The 22328-nt window shown below is 35.5% G+C and overlaps 2 protein-coding genes across 2 annotated transcripts; both read left to right on the top strand.

Moving 5' to 3' along the window:
* The first annotated feature begins 10167 nt into the window (after nucleotides 1-10167).
* LOC127792545 (protochlorophyllide reductase) lies at nucleotides 10168-15399 on the top strand. Its single transcript, XM_052323070.1, has 5 exons — nucleotides 10168-10353; nucleotides 10438-10536; nucleotides 13741-14272; nucleotides 14529-14887; nucleotides 14978-15399. Exons 1-5 carry the CDS (start codon nucleotides 10300-10302, stop codon nucleotides 15131-15133), a joined length of 1200 nt encoding a protein of 399 aa, XP_052179030.1. The 5' UTR covers nucleotides 10168-10299; the 3' UTR covers nucleotides 15134-15399.
* Nucleotides 15400-17790: 2391 nt separating this feature from the next.
* Nucleotides 17791-21083, top strand: LOC127792648 (probable polyol transporter 4). Its single transcript, XM_052323247.1, has 2 exons — nucleotides 17791-18231; nucleotides 19396-21083. The coding sequence occupies exons 1-2, from the start codon at nucleotides 18033-18035 to the stop codon at nucleotides 20757-20759; spliced, it is 1563 nt and encodes a 520-aa protein (XP_052179207.1). The 5' UTR covers nucleotides 17791-18032; the 3' UTR covers nucleotides 20760-21083.
* Nucleotides 21084-22328: the final 1245 nt, after the last annotated feature.

Below are 22328 nucleotides of genomic sequence, written 5' to 3'. Positions count from 1 at the left end.
CTTGAGAAAGAAGCCTACCACCATTGTCGCCTGTCGTCTCCCCCGCCAACGCCACTCACATCTACTCAATTGCCCTCACCCCGTTGGCCACAGAAACCCTTCATGCCGCTCGCACCGCTATCGCTCTCGCCACCACCGTCTCTCTCTCTACCTCGCCTACCCAAAAATTAGGTTTAGCCAAAAGTTTGAGCTTAAATCTATGGAGATTCTACTGGATCTTGCTGGTTTTTGGGTATGTTGGTCGATGGGGATAAATGTGTCGAGTGGTTGCCTTTGATCGCTGGAAACCACTGGCCATGGTGGCCAGTGGCAACTAACAATGCATGTTTTAAATTTTGGTCAAAATTAAAATTTAGATATATGAAAATTCAGCCGTTAAATTTGGCTCATTTTTGTGTATGTTAACCCCCTAGACTTAGCATTTCTAATGATAGGCTCTGATCATGAAAATTTTTTGTTGACAATGGTTGGCAGCAATCGCTGGTGGCAGCAGTTGTGGTTAGTATTTTTGGTCGACGATGGTCGGCGGCGACCGTTGGTGGCGGCAGTTGTGGTTAGTTTAGGAATAAAATATCATAAAATATTTTTTCTTAAAATTCTAAAGTAAACACGTTTTTTAATTTTTTGTTTTGAGAAATAATTTTTCAAAATGACAAAAAAAAAAAATTCAACAATCTTAAAAAGATACTCAAAATACAAAATTAAAATTGAATTTAAAACTCAAAATTAAAAACTAAAACATGAATAGAACAATTCCTTAGGTTGCGTTATCTTTGTTTTTTAATTTTTAATTTTGATTTTTGAGTTCATTTTCTGTTTTTTGTTTTGGTAGCCTATTTTTAAAAAATTAAAAATGCGTTCTCTTTGTCATTTTGAAAAACTATTTCTCAAAATAGAAAACTAGAAAATACGTTCTCTTTAAAATTTTGAAAATAATTTTTTAATGATATTTTATTAAATAAATTTAAGTATCCAAAAAGTTAAAACTATTTAATTTTAAAAAAATAATAAAAAATAAAAATAAATAAGAAAAATGAGCCGACCCAAATAAGGTCGAACCCTCTCTCTGTTATCTCCCTCTCTCAATCTCTTCCAAAAACATTGTTGTAAATCACCAATTTCTTCAAAATCCAACCGTCTGATCTTGAATCCAACCGGATTTTCACTGTGAAAGTAGTCTTCTCCCTCAAATCTCTTCATCTCCGGCATCTCCCTCGTTCGTCGCCACTTCTAGCATCTCTCTCATTCACTGCCTTTCCTCTTTCGGTATCTCCCTCGTTCACTGCCCCTTCTCTGTTGTGCAACTGATCAGATCCACGACATCGATCGAATCCACGTGTCCCGAGTCTCCCTCATTCGACTTCACAGTGAGCTCCATTTCATTTGTATTTTTTTTTTCATTTTTTTGTTGTCTTTGTGATTGTTCTTGTTAGGGTTTCACGATTATTCATTGTTCATTTTTGTTTATCTTTGTGTTTGTGTTTGTTTGTTTGTTCTGTCGCCCAACGTCTGTCGTGTCTACAGTCATCAACATCCTTGTTGTTGTTGTTGTTGCCCGCGGCCTGCTCACCAGCTCCCAAATCCCTTGTCTCTTGTTGCTTCGTCACTCGCTGCCTCCCTCTCCTCTCACTGTTCTGTCTTGCTCTTGTCCTCGCTCTCTTGCTCTCACCCTCGCTCTTGCCCTCTTCTTCTTACTCTCGCCCTTGCCCTCTCACCTCTATTGATCGAAACCCTAAAAACAGTGACAAGTCATTGTTTTAAAAATTAATAATAATAATAATATTATTATTATTATTATTAATTAATAAATAAAAAATAAAATAAAAAAAACTAGAAGATCATGTTAGGACCCGGTTCTCCATGCAGTGCCTGCAAAGTATTAAAAAAAAAATGTACTCAATCATGTGTCTTTGCCCTTACTTATGTCATGAAGAATGAGCTATAGATTTTGCAGCTATTCATAAGATTTTTCATGCCAGTAATGCCTCAAAACTATTGGACCAGCTTCTGGTTAGTAACTGTTATGGGGCTGTTACTACACTCTTGTATGAAACTCAAGTTAGGCTTCAAGATCCTATTTATGGTTGTATATCTTACATTTTTTCCCTCCAACAGCAAGTCGCCGATCTTCAATGTCATCTATCTTTATTGGAGCAATTATTATTTGAAAACCCTCTCAATGTTCAAAATGGGTTTCACCCAGAAACCAATTCAAATCCATATTATGACAATGGATCTTTCCTCGTGGATGATCCAAACCCTATTTGAAATTTTGAAAACCCAGTCATTCAAAAAGAAAATGTGTCGTTTCCTTATTTCCAAGAGGCTAGTTTGCAACATTACCCAGTCGAAATTAGCAACAGCCAATGGCCATTCCCAGATGATATAGATGAACTTGGATCCGTCGTGTTCGGCAACCATCATCAGCATTGAGCGTCTGCGAAATTCAAAGCTATCAACGTGGGTGCCTTAGATTACTGTTTTGTAAATTTTGTAATGCTACTATATCCCTTGACTATACTATGTTTTACTTTCTCTGATGTTGTGTAATCTTAAATTATGCTCGATATTGTGGATTATACTCGATATATTTCTCTCATGAGCTATATTATTTATATATCTTTATTTTCTTTGTTAACAATGTCTTTTTGTTTATGACAAAAAAAAAATGAGAAGAATAAGATGTTATGAGATGAGAGATTGTATGTATGAGAGTGTGAATTGTATATTATTTTTGTATGGAAGAAGAAAAATGTATTATGATATTTTTTCGTGTATATGAGGAAAAAGTATATCTGAGAGATATGACATTAAGCAGGTGTAATCAAAGCAATCAGATTTAGCAATCAGGTTTGGTCTTTAAAACTCTTAAAAATTATTTTATCTATTAAACTCTATAAAAAAATATTTTTATGCTATTAGTATTTTTGAAAGGAGCTTATAGTATAAAATTAAAGGGGAGTTCAAATTTTTTTTTATCACATTAATCACCTCATAAATCATTTTTTTGTCATCATAAAAAAAGATGAGATTGTTGAACCAACTTGCTCATTGTAATGCCCCATTAATGGTAATTTAAATTCATTTTGGGATAACTTGATTTAAAAGAAATATTAAAATAATTGGTTGTGATTAAATAAAATTAAATTTTGTGAGTTTAAGGAAATAGGAAATTAAGATAATTAATTTTGTTATTTTAGGAATTTTTGGAATTAGAGAAAAATTAAAATAAATCAGATTGTGTGATTTTTGAAAGTTCAAGGTGTTAGAGTAATTAAAATAGGGGTGTGTGTGTGATTTATGGAATTTGGAGGAAGGCTGGCGCGATTTCGGAAAAGGGATCGAGAATCCCTTTAAATTAAATGGTGGCGTATATAGGTTAAGGTGAGCGTGCGGGCATGAGCAGTCGCGCGTGAGGCGGCCAGGCGATGGACGCGGCTTCGAAGCCGCGGGCAGGCGTGCGAGGGGGGGAATTTTTGGTTGAATTAATTCAGCCATTGAACGTCCGAAACGGCGTCGTTTCGGTGAGGCGGTGGCCTCCCCCAGCGGCTGGCCGTGCGCTGCCATGTGGTGCCCCCCTTTTTGCTCCTTTTGGCCGCATTTAAAGCCCAATTTCGGGCGTGTTTTGAGCCTACAAACAGTAAAAATTATAGAAAATTTCAGTGAGCTCGCGACGTGAAACTGAAAGATTTTGGGCTTCAAAAATCGGATTAAAATCCGTTTAATCCCAGATTTAATTATCCAGGTATGTAATTAAACTAGTAATTAATATTCTATGCGGTTGAGATTTTGTTTAGGGTCCAATTTTATTAATTTTAGCAATAATTGGGATATTACAGTTTGTATAACTTTGACCGTGTTTGATCAAAGCGAGCCTAAGGCTATCTTAGGAAAGGCAAGTTCTTTATACCCTCATTGTCGATTCTTTCGATGTCAATTTATTTGACCTCCCTTCGTTGATTTCGGCTGTTAATAAATTATGGAATTTAAAACAGTTTGTTTTAAAAATTAATTTATTAAACTGGTCTCAAGAGTTTTCTTCGTTGGTTGCCTACGGGGGTTTGTGCCACCCCCAAGCCTATGGGAATGATATCGTACTCACCCGGGGCTAGGTTCTTAGCTGTCGGGTATTATTATTGGATTTTTGGTTATTTATTGGCTAGAGCTGTTGTGTAGTGGGGGCAAGGATTAGCTGTTCGGTGACGGTGTGACTATCGTACGGTTTATCTTAGGCCGTCAGATGGTCTCTCCTAGTCATGGATCGCTGACCGGTGCCAAGCACTGCTGACTAGCTCTGTCGTTATGTGATTATAGCATGCCTGGTTATGTTTTATTCTTGTTGCATGGTTTGGTATGCACATGGGTACGAGCTGCATGTTGGGATTATCATGATTTGGTTATGCTTGATCACGGACATTCTAGATTGGTCAGGTTGCATCCAGCACGGGCATATGCATCGCGTGTGATTTACTATATGGGCGGAGCATGGCCTGATGCCTGAATGTATGGGCACCTTGTATCACGTTGATGCTCATTACGCTATTGCATTTTATATGCATTGCATGGTTACTGGTAGTATTTAGTTCTCAAATAGGAGTACCGTTCCAAGGGAGCCTATGGCTCGGCTGTTGGGAGTACTGGCAGGGATACGGGTGACAGGAGTACCAACCCGAGACAATGCGCACAAGTTTGTTGGAGATCTATGTTGCCTTTCAGGGCAGCGACAGGTTGGTATGGGACTTGGGTGCCAGGTATCTTATGTGGGCCCCAAGGACCGGTATATGTTTTTATTATGCGGCACTGTTGCGTTGTTGCATCACATGGCTTATGTGTACATGTGGGTTTATATTTGGGGTGATCTCCTCTTCTGTTTCGTTTACAGCTTTCCTTTTCATATAAATTTGCTGAGTCTTGCGACTCACCTTGCTTTCCATTATTCCAAGTAAGGGTAAAGCAAAAGTCGAGGGCGAGGACCGCGCCACCTAGCAGCCAGCCATGTTGGTCGGGTGTATAGTTAGTTGCCCTCGTCTTCTCTAATGTTTTGTTAGGAGTTCTGACTCTCATTTTTTACTGTGCCCGGTTGTTCCTGGTATCTTTTATTTGTTGGCACAGGTGTCTGTATATTTTTATATACTCCTTAACTGTTGTTTCAGCAGGGTACTTGTGGGCGTGCATGTATATTATTTTGTTTCCGCTGTTGTATTTTTTGTATGTATGCATGCCAGAGTATTTTTGTCTTATGTCTATTTTTCTTCCCTTATGTAAGTGCTTTCGTTCGGATAGACCGGACGGTTGGGATAACCGAGTGGGGGTGCTTACACTCATATTAATTAAGTTTTGATTATTAACAAAAATATTTTTATGATATAAATGTATTTCTTTCTCATATAAAAAAATAAATTTATTTTTGAATTAAAAGTGGATACAAAAAGTAAATTTATTTTGAATTAAAGGTGAATTGTCTTTAAACATGTTTCCTTTTTTTGAACATTTATGTCTCAAAAGTTTATATTTGAATTTTCATTTATTGATAAATATTTTTATTACTTATACAAAAAGTAAATTTATTTTGAATTAAAAGAGATTGCTTTTAGACATATTTTCTTGTTTTAATAATTTATGTCTCAAAAGCTTATATTTGAATTTTCAAATCTTGATTTCTCATACAAAAAGTAAATTTATTTTGAATTAAAGGTGAGACATGTTTTCTTATTGTTTGATAAAGCCTAAACATTTTTTGAATTTCAAACTTCATATTAATCATTTCTTTAGTGGCTAAAATGCTTATAAATATCCATCAAACTCATTTTTTGAGTATCTATTACACATATTGCACATCCAAAGCTCCCAAAATCTCTCAAGCTAATTTCCAAATATTTCAAGACTCTCAAAGATTCATTATTCATCCACCAAAGAGCCACAAGGCAAGAGGAGAAAAATTCTTTAAGTTTTCGACGATAAATCCGAACTTCTCCATATTTGAGGTTACAAATTTATTTACTTAAATATTATTGCCTTGTATAATTTATTCTAAATTGCTTATTTGTGTCCAAACGTGGACAAATTATTTATAAACATTTAAATTATTATTGAAAATTGTATAGGTTTCCTAGATCCGTTAAAATCTAGGTGAATCTAGTTTCCAAGGTAAGCTAAGGAGAAAACCTGGGTGTAGTGGTTACCTAGAACCTATTGTAATCTAAGTGTATATCTAATTTTCAAGGTGAGCTACTATGAAAACCTTGGTGATTTTGATTTAGTGGAACTTCAAGGGTGGTTAGACATTGAGAAAGTGAACTAAGTATATATGAAAACACCGAATCACTATAAATTATGTTATGCCTCATTATATTTATTTTTGTTATATCTTATACTTTACATTTATTATTAATCTCAAATATAATTTATTATATTTATCAAATATATATTTTTTAATAAAATTATTAATCAAGAATATTTATTAAAATTGAAAAAAATAATAATCACTCAATTCACCCCCTTTTGAGTGGCCATACCCTAAGGGACCAACATATTTCTTTGTTAAAAACAACTTCTTGTATTCCATTCACCCCTACTTATAAATTTTTTTATAAATCTTTTTAATGCATGAGCACACATTTCATCTTCAAACCAACACCTAAGTGGGATAACTAATATGTTATGTGTCGGCATCTCATTAGGTAGGCTTGCATTGTCAGCCCAACCTTAAAATATGAGATTGAGCTCTTCATGCAGTCAAGGGCAGGCAGTTAGCAGCATAAGGAGCAGATAGCAAGGAGACAAAGCTTGCATGCTTAAAGCATCTCCGAGGGGAAGTGGCATATGGGGTGCCATTTTCATAACTGTTGAAATGGCACCTCAGATTAAAAATCAACCACTTCAACAGATGTGGCATATGGGGTTGTAAAATGGCAACAACCCTCTTATAGTGCCACTTTTATAACCACTGGAGAGAAAAAAAAGAAGAGATGCAAATTCCAATTGCCATTTCCAACGGCTCTATTTCAACTTCTATTATAAAATAAATACAGATTACCTGAAGCATGGGTTTTCAGGCAAGGCATGTGACGGAGGGAGAGAAAGCCAGAGAGGCAATGAGGATTGGAGGGGCGAGGGCGAGGTGGCGACGCCGACAAGCGACGGAGCAAGAAGAATCAAGAGAGGCAATAAGCGAGAGTGTGGCGACCAACTGAGGGGAGAGCCGGTAAGGGTAAGGCGGTGACCGACGAGGGCAAAGCAACGAGGAGCGACCGAGCGAGGGCGAGCCGTCACGGAGAAGGAGGCAAGAGAGAAAGACACAGAAAGGGGAAGGAAGTTTCTGGAAAGGCAGAAGGCTATATATAATCAATTATATATATAATTATTTTTATTTTAGTTAATTAATTATCAATTATATATAAAAATAAATATTTTTATTTTAGTTAATTGTTAAGAGTTTAAATTAATTGTTAGAATTTATTTTAATTAATTATTTGAATTTAAAATTTGATAAAAAATATTAAAATATTAAATGACACCCCTATTTTGGCACCTGCCATTAGAGCAGATTTATCTTTTAGAAGTACTATAATACTATTTAAAGTTGTAAATAGGTAATTTAGCACTTCAAAATAGCACTCCCCCTTGGAAATGCTTTTAGAGACTGATTAAAGCGACTTTAATTGAATTCTGAGATGATTGTTCTTGCACAACCTTTGATCTTTATGTCTTTAATTATATAAGAGAGGTAAATTACAGATTGAGCCTTTAACCCTTACATAAAATAAAAATCGAACTCGCAACCCATCAAATTAACACCCACATATTAAGCACATGACTTCAATTGAATCTCTATAGATTTTATATGTGCCATAGGCATCATGCTTCTGTGTTGGTTTAAGGTTTTCTTTTATTACTGTTGATTAGAGATGTAATTCGTGTTATGTATGTATAAGTTAATAAAAATAAAAGATCTTTATTGATTTGAGTTTAAGATTTTCTTTATTATTTAGTTTGATTTGTAAAAGTAAGTTTCTTAAAACAAACGTAAAGTTATATAAAAAAATGACTTTGCTATGACGATTTTGTGTCTTAAATATGCCTTTTTAGTAATTTTAAAAAAAATAAATTTCACTCAAATCCTTTTTGTAATTTGGACCTGAAAATTTTGCAAATTCTATTGAATTTATTTAAACCTGAAAATTTCCTTTCAATAGAAGAAAAAAAAAAAAATGATAGGTCAATCAATAAAATACATTTATTTAGAAGTATAAAATTTTAAAAATTCGTTTGATTTAATTCTTTCCAAACGAAAAAGGAGAAAATAAAATGATACAGATAAATGACTTTATTTATATTAATAAATTTTAGATGTTCTATTGAATTTATTTAAATCTTAAAATTATCTTTTAATAAAAGAATACCCATTAAATAAATTTATTTACATTGATACAATATAAGAAATTATTTAAACCTTGTAATTTTTTAAATAACAAAAATAAAAGAAGACTATTCCGTGCATAGGCTCTTCCCGTAACATCTCACTTTCTCGGGCATATTATAAATTGGGAATTTTGAAATATTTTTTTTTAGATATATAACTCAATATAATATAATTCCCAAAATTTACACCAATCTATCTAACATAGAAAAGTATTATATATCAAATAAGGTAGACTAGATATTCATAAATAGCGGAAGCAAATATCGAACCTAACATTCTAACATTGATCATAAATTAATTCTTACACTATGGATTTTCAAAACGTTCAAAGTTCAAGTAGTAGAAATTTAAATACATCACTTTTATAATCATTATGCACTTAACAAGTGCCGTCACATACATTTTTTGCACCTGTATCTGCCACAACAACATCTGAAACTTTTGAATATTTTAGGGACAAAACTCAAGTTAGATGATGAATCATCTAATTAGAACATTAAACATAATGCCTTATGAATTGATGCCTTCTTTTTTATTTAACTTTGGATTATGCCTTATGAATTGATGATTCTTGATCTTGTGATTATTTTAGTGAGTATCCCAAGAAATGCCGCATAATAGTGAGCTTTATATAATTGAATCTAGCATAATCCTTAGGGCCTCATTTTCTTTGTCGATTGCAGTTAGTGCTTGTTGCCTTGTTGATCATCTTTCAACTCTTACTTACGACAGTTGTACATTCTTATTTTGGACTTCTTTTATTTTTCTTCTGTTTTGGTGCTAAGGTTTTTTAGTTGCTTAGGCTGCGTTCTTTTTGCTTTTTAATTTTTAATTTTGAGTTTTAAATTTATTTTTAGTTTTCTGTTTTGGTAGTTTATTTTTAGAAAATTGAAAACGCATTCTCTTTGTTATTTTGAAAAACTATTTCTCAAAACAGAAAATTAGAAAACGTGTTCTCTTTAAAATTTTGAAAATAATTTTTTAATGATATTTTATTCAATAAATTTGATTATTCAGTAAATTAAAAATATTTAATGTTTATAAATTATTAAAAAATATTTACATTTTAAAGTTAATGAATTTTGTAATATTTTTTTCCATTATAATAATAAAATATAAATAAATAAATGTGTTTTGAGTTTTGAGTTTGTTTTGGATGAAAACACTCAAAATAATTTTTTGTTGTTTTGAGTTTTCTTTACAATTTTTTTTATTTTCAAAAATATATTTTTAAAAACAGTAAAGAGAACGCGTTTTCATTATTTTAAAAAATTGAAAATTAAAAATGACTTGAAAACAATAAAGAGAACGCAACCTTAGTAGTTGTTTGGTAGACGTTTTACAATATTTTTCAATTAATACAATTCATATTTATATATTAAAAAAAAAATTATTGGATCTAGAGTTCAAATCTTATATTCATCGGGCACCAAATCCATAATACTAAAATGAGTGATGAATGCATGGCATAATCCAGATGCACTGTGGTAGGATTCGGGTGACAAATTCATCTTTTCAACAATAATAATTAGGACTTCAATCAGACATTCCATGACAAACTATTATTTTGGGCCTCTTTTTATTGTGGCCCAGCCCACAATCATCTTCTTGAAGCCCAACCCAAAGCAGAGAGAAGCATGGAATGGAAAGTTCTGGATGGGCAAGCGCGCACAACTCAACTGTGTAAATATCAATGAGAATCCGAAACTCAAACTCTGATTGGCCAATTTGAAGCTGAAATGGCAATTCCATCAATAGCCCCATAATGCTATCTTATCCCCTTCAATCTCCTCTGAAACCCATACGGAAAAACCCACTGGGCACGGATACAAGGCTCCGGAGAAACGCCATTATAGTCGAGTTGCCTTGAAGCTCAGATGGCCTTCCAAGCAGCTTCTCTTCTTCCGTCTGCGATTTCTGTCTGCAAAGAGGTATACTGTTCAAATGCCCATTTCATCTTCTTCAAATGCTTTCTGGGTCTCTGTTTAATTTGGATTTGAGTTTGTGTTTTTCAGGGGAAGCCCAATGCTTCTCTTAGGGAAACAAGTTTCTTTGGATCAGTTTCAGTCTATCATCTCAAAGCCGAATTCAACACGTACAGCATCACAAGCAAGGTAAGACACTCTGATTTCTCGCTCTTTTTCCCTCCCTCAGAAACCCTGATTGAAATGTACTTGCAGAATTTTTTGCCATTGAAATGATCCTACTTGTGCTCGATAAGGTTGCTTACATGTGACTGGAAAATCACTAATTTGCGTTATGGAAATTGTAAAAACGACTCTCCCATGCCTTGTGGAGAGCCCCTTTTTTCTACTGCATTACCCAAATGGAAAATGAGATTCATTTCCTGAGAAAACTTGAAGTTTATAACGTGGGAAGTAGATTGATAGGCAATGCCTTAGTTTCATTGATATTGCGTGCAATTCAGGTACATGGTTCCAGTGAAAATCTCAAGTCTATCTTTGCAACAATAAAAATATACCAAGTCTTGGGTGCAAAAGGTGAAATCCCTCACCTTAAGGGCCCCCACACATTGTCTCACGTACGTGGAGGAGTTAATCACGGTACATGGCAGCGCATTAGGTAGGAGGCACAATGTATGGTGCCCACAAAGAGCCACCCCACAGGAAGGTGAAACTCTCACACTGCGGCTGCCATGACTCAAACTTGCATCTTTGAGTGCAATATGCTACCTGAGAACCAATTGTGCTATGCCCGTGGGGGCAAATATACCAAGTCTTTATTCTACTAAGAGAGGGTGTTTGGCATTACCCTTTTTTAAGATAGCTTTTAAGGGGGTGTTTGGCTTACCCTTTTTTTTTCCATAGCTTTTAAGTTATTTAGCTTTCAAGTTAAAAGTTGAGTAGGGTTTAAGCTGATAATGTATTTGGATAAATGTATTTTTAAGCTATTAATTAATATTTATGTGTTTGGTTTGAAAGAGCTGATAAGTTATCAAAACTTGATAAAAAGATCAAAACAGACATGATATTGAATGATGTAAAATTTTACCATTAGATGTTGATAAATTATACATAATTATTAAAAATATATATTATTATGTGTTATATATATACATATAACATATATTACGTTTATTGTTGTTTTATATATATATATATACATGTAGCGAGAAGCACAATGGCCGATGGCCGACGGTGGTGGTGGGAAGAGGTTGACATGGAACCCAGTGGCGACTTATGGCGATGGCGAGACCCACCAACCCGACGGCAGCTTGCGGCAGCCCAACTGGATGACGACAACGACGAATTTAGAGAAGGGGCGACAGCGATAGCAGATCTGGAGGAGGGGTTGCGGTAATGGCCAGAAGGCAGGGGAAGATGGGAGAGGAGAGCAATGGAGAGAACATGCAACGTTAATAGTAGGGACAAGGCTGTAAATATTGAAAATATTTGAGGGTAAAATAGTAAATTAATTGGTCAACCCAATAACTTGCTACCAGTGTTTTTGCAAAAGCTAGGGGCACCAGCTTTTGCAAAACACTATTGTGTTTAAGCTACATAGCTTTTAAGCTAATTAATATTGTCAAACACTTAATAGGAAAATGCTATACAGCTTATAAGCTATATAAGTAGCTTATAAGCGGTCAAACTGCGTAGCCAAATGCCCTCTAAGTTTTTCTACTTAAAAGCTGTGTAAAGTTTTAAAATTAACTAGCGTTTAAGTTGATAACATATTTGGATAAATGTGTTTTAAAATGTCATTTATATAATTATATGTTTAGTTTGAAAAAACTGATAAGCTATCAGAATTTAACAAAAATACTAAAATGGACATGTTGTTGAATAATACAAATAAAATTGATAAAATACTAATTTTTAATAAAAATAAATTATAAATTGATGTTCAACTGATAAAATTTTTACCATTAGATGTTGATAAGTTATATACAATTATTAAAAAATATGTATGTTTCATAAAAATGTTAAATATATATGTTGAGATATTAATATATATATACACAAAGAGAAGGGCAAGGGATGGCGATGGAGGCGATGGCGATGGATGGAGATGGAAGAGGTGGCGATGGAGGCAATGAACAGAGATGGAGGCGACGACGAGAAGGAGATGAGGGAGGCAGAGGGAGTTTTGTAATATTTTATGATAGTTGAAAATATGATAGTTGTTGGAGGGCAAAATTGTAAAATACTTGGTTAACTAAATAAGCTATGGACAACGTTTTTGAGAAAAGTTGAGAGCGGGGAACTTTTCTAAAACGCTATCAAATAGCGTTTAAGCTCGGCAACATTTAAATTCTCTAATTTTTAACAAATGTATAACTAAATAAGTTATACAACGCCTAAGTTTCGCTAATAGTTTATAAGCAGTCAAACCGCTTAGCCAAACACCCTTTATGTAGAGTTGGCTACATGAATTTTAATTCATCAGTCATTGTTATCTATGGCCTTATAGAAGATAAGGCCCTTATAGCTAATAGGATGGCCAAGTGTCCATCATCAAGTTTTTTTTGTTCTTGTTTTACCTCTTTTGCTAAATACTTGTCCCATTCCATTCACTTTTTTCACATGAGCCTATGTTAGTCTTCTTCTCACATGATCAAATCATCTTAATTATGTCTCATGCATTTTATCTTCAATAAGAGCCTCTAGTCTATCTTTTCAAGGAGAAAATATTTGTGCCGTAAAATACAGAATACTCATTCACAAAGAAAATTTTATCCAAGTAGCAGATAGCATCAAATATATTAGAGTCAATTTAATGAATCATATTGACACTGAAGTTGTTAATTGCCTGTAGTCTGGGCTAGATTTTTCACCCACAAGTGCATATCTTCTATTGTCATGGTAGGCCTTTCTTATGTTTAACAGATAAAGTACCAATTCTAGGGGGAGTTTTTCACATTAATTACTCAGTGACATGTAAAGATTGAGTCAAGAACTCGTGCAAAGAGATTAATTAATGAGTTGACAATCAGATTCATTGCTTCTTCTTATATACTTGAATCTTTTCTATGTAACTTCCAATATTGGATTCAGTATCATGCTAGCTAGTCTCTCATAAACAACAGCATATCAAGCCCTTATCCCACCAGTCTCTCATGCTCAGCCTAAATTCTAAACTAATGTTTCCACCCATGATTAGACTAAATACACAAATCAAATTCAATCAAGTGGAACCTCTTAAGGCCTGATTTGAGCCTTGCAGGCAATTACCACGGGAAGTTTAAACTATTCTTCTGGGTATTGGTGGATTTGATCCTTGACAATCCTGTTCTTGCATTTTTATACTGTCAATCTTGATGAGGATTTGTATTTTTCCTTCCTTGCCTTTTGCAGGAATTCAAGAGAAAATCCTCTGTTAAACCTATTGTAGCTCAAACAGCTGCCACAACTCCAGGAATCACCCAGGCTGCGCCAGAAGGAAAGAAAACTTTGAGGAAGGGCAATGTGATAATCACCGGTGCATCCTCTGGGCTGGGACTAGCCACAGCAAAGGCTCTGGCTGAGGCAGAAAATTGGCACATCATCATGGCATGCAGAAATTTTCTCAAGGCTGAGAAAGCGGCAAAATCTGTCGGTATTCCTAAGCAGAACTACACCATCATGCATCTAGACCTTGCTTCCTTTGACAGTGTCCGCCAGTTCGTGGATACCTTTCGTCGTTCAGGGAGGCCCCTCGACGTGCTGGTTTGCAATGCTGCAGTCTACTTGCCCACCGCCAAGGAGCCAACTTTCACTGCTGAAGGCTTTGAACTCAGTGTTGGCACTAACCATCTCGGGCACTTCCTTTTGTCAAGGCTGCTGCTTGATGACATGAAAAAATCAGATTACCCACTAAAGCGTCTCATAATCGTTGGCTCCATAACAGGTGCATACTTTGTTTCCGAATCCTATCGGTTAGTATATGGCAGTGTATGCTTATTTCCTAGATTCTTATTATCAATTCCAACTGGAGAAAACTATGACAATGGGCTGGATATGCGACCCTCTAATAAGAGTTCACAGATTAACAAGAGTAGAAAATGCAGAGTAGAATAGAACATGTCCCCTTCTCGATTTTTTATCTTAATATATTGTCATTTCTCAACGCTAATTTTTTGATTTATCTGGGGGTTCAACTTCAGGAAATACAAACACCATAGCCGGGAATGTGCCTCCAAAGGCAAATCTCGGGGATCTAAGGGGACTGGGAGGAGGATTGAATGGGATAAACAGCTCGGCCATGATAGATGGGGGAGAGTTTGACGGTGCCAAGGCCTACAAAGACAGCAAAGTATGCAACATGCTCACAATGCAAGAGTTTCACAGGCGATACCACGAGGAGACAGGAATAACCTTCGCTTCCCTCTACCCCGGCTGCATTGCCACAACCGGTTTGTTCAGGGAACACATCCCCCTGTTCAGGCTGCTATTCCCCCCGTTCCAGAAATACATCACCAAGGGTTATGTCTCTGAAGAGGAAGCCGGGAAGCGACTTGCACAGGTCAGTATAGAAACCCTCAAAACGCGGGAATGTTGGTTTTGTTGTAAGCTTTTGGCTTAGTAAAACTCAACTCCCTTAGTTCTGATCCAGGTAGTAAGTGAAGCGAGTTTAACAAAGTCCGGGGTGTACTGGAGCTGGAACAAGAATTCTGCCTCCTTCGAGAACCGGCTCTCGCAAGAAGCCAGCGATCCAGAGAAGGCGCGAAAATTATGGGAGGTCAGCGAGAAGCTCGTCGGATTGGCTTAACAAAGCAAAGCTCAGCTCAGCACAGCACAGCACTAGAATTTCTTGCCTTGCCTGTAATTAAAGTACCCAACTGTTGTGAGTTTTGGTTGTTAATTCTAGCACTTGGAGGGGACTCCAATTTTGATGGGTGGGATGGATGGATAGAGTGAAAGTGGTCATATAATGGTTGTGTGAAGTAGTAATTAAGTTGATGATATTAATTACGTGTAATTATCAAGTATATTATCATATCATTAGTTTGTTTATTTATAACATATTTAAGACAATGTGCTACTCTAAAATTAAATAGTTTAAATAATAATAATAAAGTGTCCGGTGACCAATGTTAAAAGGAAGAGGATGGATCCTGGTCAAATGTATCTCAGAAATGGGGGGCTTTTTAAATGGATTGAATCGGCTTCATGCACTTTACTTCATGCTCTCACTCACATCCACTTCTATCCATAGGCTATTCTAAGTTCCACTTAACCAAAAACACACAATCTTTTTTTAACTTTTTCTTGAAAAAAAAAAAAAAAACGTTCTTACCCTCTTTAAACAAATTAATTACATTTTATACCAATTTAATTATATTTTATAACCACTTTGTATGTCAATTTCGATTGTGGTTGTAAGTAGAATATATTAAGATAAATTTGAACCAAAAATTATGTAAAAAAATTGAAACTAAAATTACATTCGTAATCGAATTTAACTGCCAAATGAAACTGCACTGATAAAAGTGATTATAGAATATAATTAATTTATTTTACGGGATAAAAATATTTTTTTTCAAAAAAAGAGTTAAAAACAAATTTTTTATTAAAGCTGTAGTTAGTTTTTGTAATTTTCACTTAACATAAAAAGAAATAACATTATGTCGTGTTTTATATAAAAAATACAAATAATTCCCAAATATCTTTTTTTTTTTTTTATGAATTAAGAGTTATCATGGAAATGATTTTATATCCCTATTCAGTATTCATGAGACCTTATTTTGGCCTCCAGCTTGTTCACAATTAAATTAAAGGTGCCCATAAAAAAAATAAAAAAAAATTATGTTATGCCTTTTCTTTTTTTCTATTATCCTTGATAATTTTCTCCTTTTCACTATTATCTTATAATCAACATTCAGTTTGAGGAGCAGATGAAATGAACTATATAACAAAATCAATTGGTTAGTAGTAAATTAATTCCTCCATTTTATTATATTTTTAACTTTAAATTCATCTCAAATAGTGGGGGAAATAACCAATAAATATGTATTCATCTAGATGAATAAAAAAATATCCACTCTTTAATAAACTCTCAAATTTAAATCAAATAGAAATATCAATGTATTCATTTGGTAAATACAATTTTAGTATGCCAAGAAGAGTATGCAATTATTGGATAATCAAGCCATCTAAAAAGTGAAGGCCCAATTATTTTGAGATTTAGGAGAATTTATATTTTTTCCTATTTAAAAATTATATTGTAAGCTGTTTATATTTCTTATTTTGAGCTAAAAAAATTACATTATTGTTTATTAAATGGATTTATTCATTATTATGGAATTGTAAATATATATGTGAAGTTCCTATTGTGTTAAATTTTCTTTGTTTTTATTTTTATGCATGATTTGATCCTAATACTATCATATTAAGTTACAAAAATATTTGTCAACTCTGCAAGAAGAAAATTATACATAAAAACATGCTTTCCTACTTTGATGTACGGAAATATCAAAATGATATCGTTTTAACATTTTCAAAACATTTCTTAGACCAAAATGCCAAAAAACACACACACAAACGTTTCTAGGTTATTTTTATAAATTTAGAAATGTTTCAAAACCATAGCGCAATATTATAAAAATATTAAAAATGTCTACCCCCGCAACCATATTAGAGTCGGAGGAAATTCTATCTCTAATTGAAAATTACAGCCCTAAATTTGTTTTTCCTTTTTCATTTTGCAAAAATCAAAATGTTATGTGTTGTCTTTTTATCTTCTCAATCTTTTATTATTTTGTCGTTTTGTTCACTTTCGTCGTCCTTTCGGCTTCTCGATTTTCTACCATTTTGTGGTTTCATCGACTATTATCGTCTTTTTGTTCATCTTTGATCAGCAATTACAACTCCGAGCTCTTAATCAATTAGTGTTTATTATCTCATCTGTATATATATTTTTTAATTATGTATTATGTATGTATATATATTCTGTAAACGTATGTATAGAGAAAGAGAATGATGATAAATTAATCGGATTTTTATAAATTGTATTATATTTTATAATTTTTTTTAGATTTATTGTTAATTTTTAATTATTAAGTTATAATTTATAGATAATGGAACTTGTGTTAGATAACTAGTTTTTTATATTAAAAATTATATTTGTAAAAAAACTCTATATTTGTTTATTTATGTATTTTCTTATATTTCAATTTTTATGAAAAATATCATTTTTGCATTTTAATTTTATATAATATTCTTTTTTTTTTTTTCGTGCAATCTAACTTTCTCCTATATACTAAAAATGCTTTTTCATATCATTATTTCCATTAATCATTGGAGAAGAAATTTTGTAAGAACAAACATATTTGAATTTGTTTCTTTTTTCACATGAACAAATTTAAATACAAGATCTGAAGTAGAACTCATCCTTGCTCTTATCAATGTTCAGAAAACTCCATTTTATCTAATGAAAGTGCAAGGTCAACACCGATTAATATCTCCCAGTTGTCGATTGCCAATTCCCTAGCAGCACTTCCTTACTACACCAAAAGGGTCCCACTTGCTTCAAGTCTTCGCCTCCACTTCTCATCTGCAGATCTGAATGAGACCCAGTCCTGAACTCGGTTTGGAGAGCTCAAAAACCCCATAAATCTTTCTGGGTCTGTTGCATCTTTGCAGAATCAGGGAAAGGGGAGATAGGATTGATGGGTGCCCAAGAAAATGGGAGCGCCCAGATGGGTTTGGGAAGCAAGAACAAATACAAGAGGATGAACTCTGAGCTCCGGGAAGATGGGGGTTACGATGACGATGGTGATCTTCAGCAGGAAAGCAGAAGCAGCACTAGGAAATATGTGATTGCTTGTGCAGTTTTTGCCTCTCTAAATTCCGTGCTTCTGGGCTATGGTGAGCAATTCCCCTCAATCTTTGACCTCTTTCCTCCGTTTTGGGATGGTTTCTAGTATTCTCTGAGCAAAAATTGTGTCGGGCTTTGTAGTTTGTCTGTGTAAAACTATAGATTTAGTGGATTATTCCGTTGTTGTGGGATGTAGAGGTAGGCATTTGTGGGCCAACCACGTTAAATTTGTGTCTTCTCTTTTTCTGTTGATAGCTGGGTAATTGGTGTTCCTGATCCGATCCTAATAGTTTGATCTGGCCATCATGAATCAAAACTGTTAATTGTTTTGTGCCTATATGCACCAACTTTGCTTTTAAATTCTTTATAGCATGGAAATGGGAGCGGTAGTAAGGCGCCTGTTGGACTTTCCGTTTTGGGGGTTCTTTGGTTGTTTTAAAGCATGCCAGGAAAAAAAAAAGCATTAAAACTAGGACACACAAAATGCAGTCGGCTGACACTTGAAATATCAGTGTTGGAGGTTAATCAATGGTTTCTAGAGATAAAAATTTGGGAAAGCAAAGAATAGATTAGAGAGGCCAAATGCCTACCTACTTGATATAATAATGAGAAAATTGCAGATTCATATCAAATTATGATTTCAATTACTTGTGGAATAGTCAGATTTATCTACGACATTTGCGATATGATTCTTGTTTAATTTATCTGTCACACTTGTCATCGGAAAAAGCAAAAAGAAGACCATTTTGGCAGAGGAATTCATAACTGATGTTCTTACATCTGTTTCACCCATCGAGCAGCTCTTGGTTGTATAATTTCCTACATCTCTTGCATATTTTTCGTTCTTTAGATGCTGAAGTGGGTAGAAAACTTGATCTTCTATAACAAGATAAAGACATTGTGTAGAAGAATCTTTTACTCTATGCCAGTAGTAGAATCTTTATGCTTCAAGGATCTCGGACAATTATAAACTAAGCAACTTCATGTTATAGTGCTCGTTAGGGGTTATAATCTCTCCCATTGTTAATCTGGACTTCTGCAGGTTAGCATCCGAATTAGAATTAGCCAATCTTCCCCATTTCAGGCTCCTATACAGTCTGTTCATTAGAAATTCGGAAGAGGCTTCATATCTGTATTGCCCGTCTTCTGTTCGTAGGAGAGTTTCTTGAGATGAACTAAAATTGAAGTTTCTAATTAGTTTGTTCAATTTGTAGATGTGGGTGTTATGAGTGGAGCAATCCTATTCATTCAAGAAGATCTGAAGATAACAGATGTGCAAGAAGAAGTGCTTGTTGGTTGTTTGAGTGTCATTTCCCTTCTGGGTAGTTTAGCTGGTGGAAGAACTTCGGACGCCATTGGCAGAAAATGGACGATGGGATTAGCCGCAATTGTCTTCCAAACCGGCGCAGCTATAATGACACTTGCTCCTTCATTTCGAGTGCTGATGATAGGAAGACTCTTGGCTGGGGTTGGTATTGGTTTCGGAGTTATGATAGCCCCCATCTATATAGCCGAGATATCACCAACTATTGCCAGAGGCTCGCTCACCTCATTCCCGGAGATTTTCATAAATCTTGGGATTCTACTTGGCTATGTCTCTAACTACGCATTTTCAGGCTTTCCAGCTCATACAAATTGGAGGATAATGCTCGCTGTAGGAATTCTGCCCTCAGTCTTCATCGCACTTGCTCTGTTCATCATCCCCGAGTCACCAAGGTGGCTGGTCATGCAGAACCGGGTTGATGAAGCAAGAGCAGTGTTACTTAAAACGAACGATAACGAGGCAGAGGTGGAGGAGAGACTCGCCGAAATACAGTTAGCAGCTGGAAACACCAACGGCGAGAAGCACGAAGAAAAACCCGTGTGGCGTGAACTTCTGAGCCCTTCTCCATCGCTTCGTCGAATGCTGATCACCGGCTTTGGAATCCAGTGTTTCCAGCAGATCACCGGAATTGATGCAACCGTGTACTACAGCCCTACAATCTTCAAAGAAGCCGGCATTGAAGGTAACACAAAGCTTCTTGCAGCCACTGTTGCAGTCGGCGTTTCAAAGACCGCATTTATATTGGTTGCCATTTGCCTCATCGACAAACTCGGAAGAAAGCCACTGCTGTATGTGAGCACAATTGGCATGACCATCTGTTTGTTTAGCGTAGGCCTTACTCTAGCCTTGCTAAAGGATGGGCCTCTAAGCATTGGCTTGGCAATACTCTCAGTCTGTGGAAATGTTGCCTTCTTCTCTGTGGGAATTGGCCCTGTTTGCTGGGTTTTGACATCTGAAATATTCCCGCTGCGGGTGCGTGCGCAGGCAGCCGCACTTGGAGCAGTGGGGAATCGCGTCTGCAGTGGCCTCATCTCGATGTCCTTCCTCTCGGTTACCCGGGCAATCTCGGTGTCCGGAACCTTCTTCATCTTTTCAGCCATTTCAGCCCTTTCTATCGCCTTTGTTTACACGTGTGTTCCAGAAACAAAAGGGAAGTCTCTGGAGCAGATTGAGTTGATGTTTCAGGGTGAACATGAGCTGCCGGGAAGTGAATTGGAGCTTGGAGATGTTGAGCATCTAGTGCAGAAAGAGTGATTACTGCTGCTCTTCTGGTTTTGTTTCCGACCCGATTCGATCGGGAAACCCTTGCAGCTACCATATTACTCTGATAGTACTAGGACACAATGCCAATGTTGTGTAGAAAACATGATGGGAAGAAGCTGCAGTTTGGCCTGCCGAAAGCTTGCTCTTGCCTGGACATGGAGGAATGGGTTCAGTTGTATTGCTAGTAACTAGTAATAGTATTCTTTGCTTGGTTTTCTTAGTCAAAGAAAAATCTATTCCTGTGAGACAATAAGGCTGATTCAGATTATTGGCTATTCACGTAATATTAATTAAATAATATTCATTATTTTCTCATTCCTCTTGCAGTCGTCAAACTTTTAAAGATAATTAAGGATAATTTTATTTTTATTATTATTATTTTATATAAATTACACCAGACGCATACAAGAGATTTAGTATGGGGAGCATGAGTATGTCTTGATTTACAAAAATTATATTAATTATTTAAAATTATATCAAAATATCCTTAATATAATTTAGTGATACACTCAGACTTACGGTATCCTAAGTATCTTTATAGTTGTTGTAATCGAAGGTAACAGTTTCCTTGGAGAAGTCTTCGAGAAGAGGCCCTCGGGAGAGGGGGGACAATCATTCTTGGGAGAGGGCCTTCTCCTGGAAGAGGTATTTGTGGCCAATTCCCCAATGGCTTGTTCTGCGTGAATCACCCGATTGAGCAATCCTCCCACGCAAGTCATCAGGAAGGGCCATTTCTCACACTGCATAACCCACGTTGTTCCGCATAATGTGGCCCGCCTCCATCCTTTGGGGGACCAATTCCTGGGAGGTTTCTCACCAGAGTCCCTATGATCTTAACCACAAGAGAGCCGCGTGTGGCCAAGAGAGCCACTCAACCTGGAATTCGAGGAGTTGCATGTCTCTCGCACGCGTGTGCCACGTGTCCCAGCTGCCAACTAAGGTCTATAAGTACTCCTCCTGTTTGGGGATTCAAATTTCTATTTCGGATCCAATATCTCTTTTGCTTCCCGACTCTTTAGGTGACTTGAATGACTCTTTCGAGTAGTTCGTCGATAATAGCCTCATACTTCTGGTCAATCAATTGAACATATCTTTCACACCAACTGCATAATTCACCTGCATCTGTATATTTTCTCCACCATAGCAACACTTAACTTGAGCATCAAGGGCTCACCCAAAGAAATTCTCACCTTTTGCACCCAAGAAATTCTCACGTGACTTCTAATTGCTTTTTGTCTTGCATAACAAGGGAGGAACCTCTTTGGGCAACCTTTTTAGGGATACTTCCCTGTTTTCTTGGACAATGGACACCTTTTGTTCTCGCTTGGCCTTTTTATTGAGTTTTTTCAAAATAAATAAATTTTAATTATTATATTTCAATAATAACAATAGTTTTGTAAAGTTATACAAATTTCTTAATAATTATTTGGTTGAAAGTGGTTAGACGTGAAAGGTAAATGTTACGAAATTGGATCGATAACAAACCACAATCAACCATATACAAACACAAAATTTAACGTAAAAAACCCAAATCGAAAAAAATTACGAGCAAAAAGAATA

Source organism: Diospyros lotus, chromosome 15, assembly GCF_014633365.1.
Source record: "Diospyros lotus cultivar Yz01 chromosome 15, ASM1463336v1, whole genome shotgun sequence".
Lineage (NCBI taxonomy): Eukaryota > Viridiplantae > Streptophyta > Magnoliopsida > Ericales > Ebenaceae > Diospyros > Diospyros lotus.
This window is presented reverse-complemented; position numbering and strand designations above follow the sequence as displayed.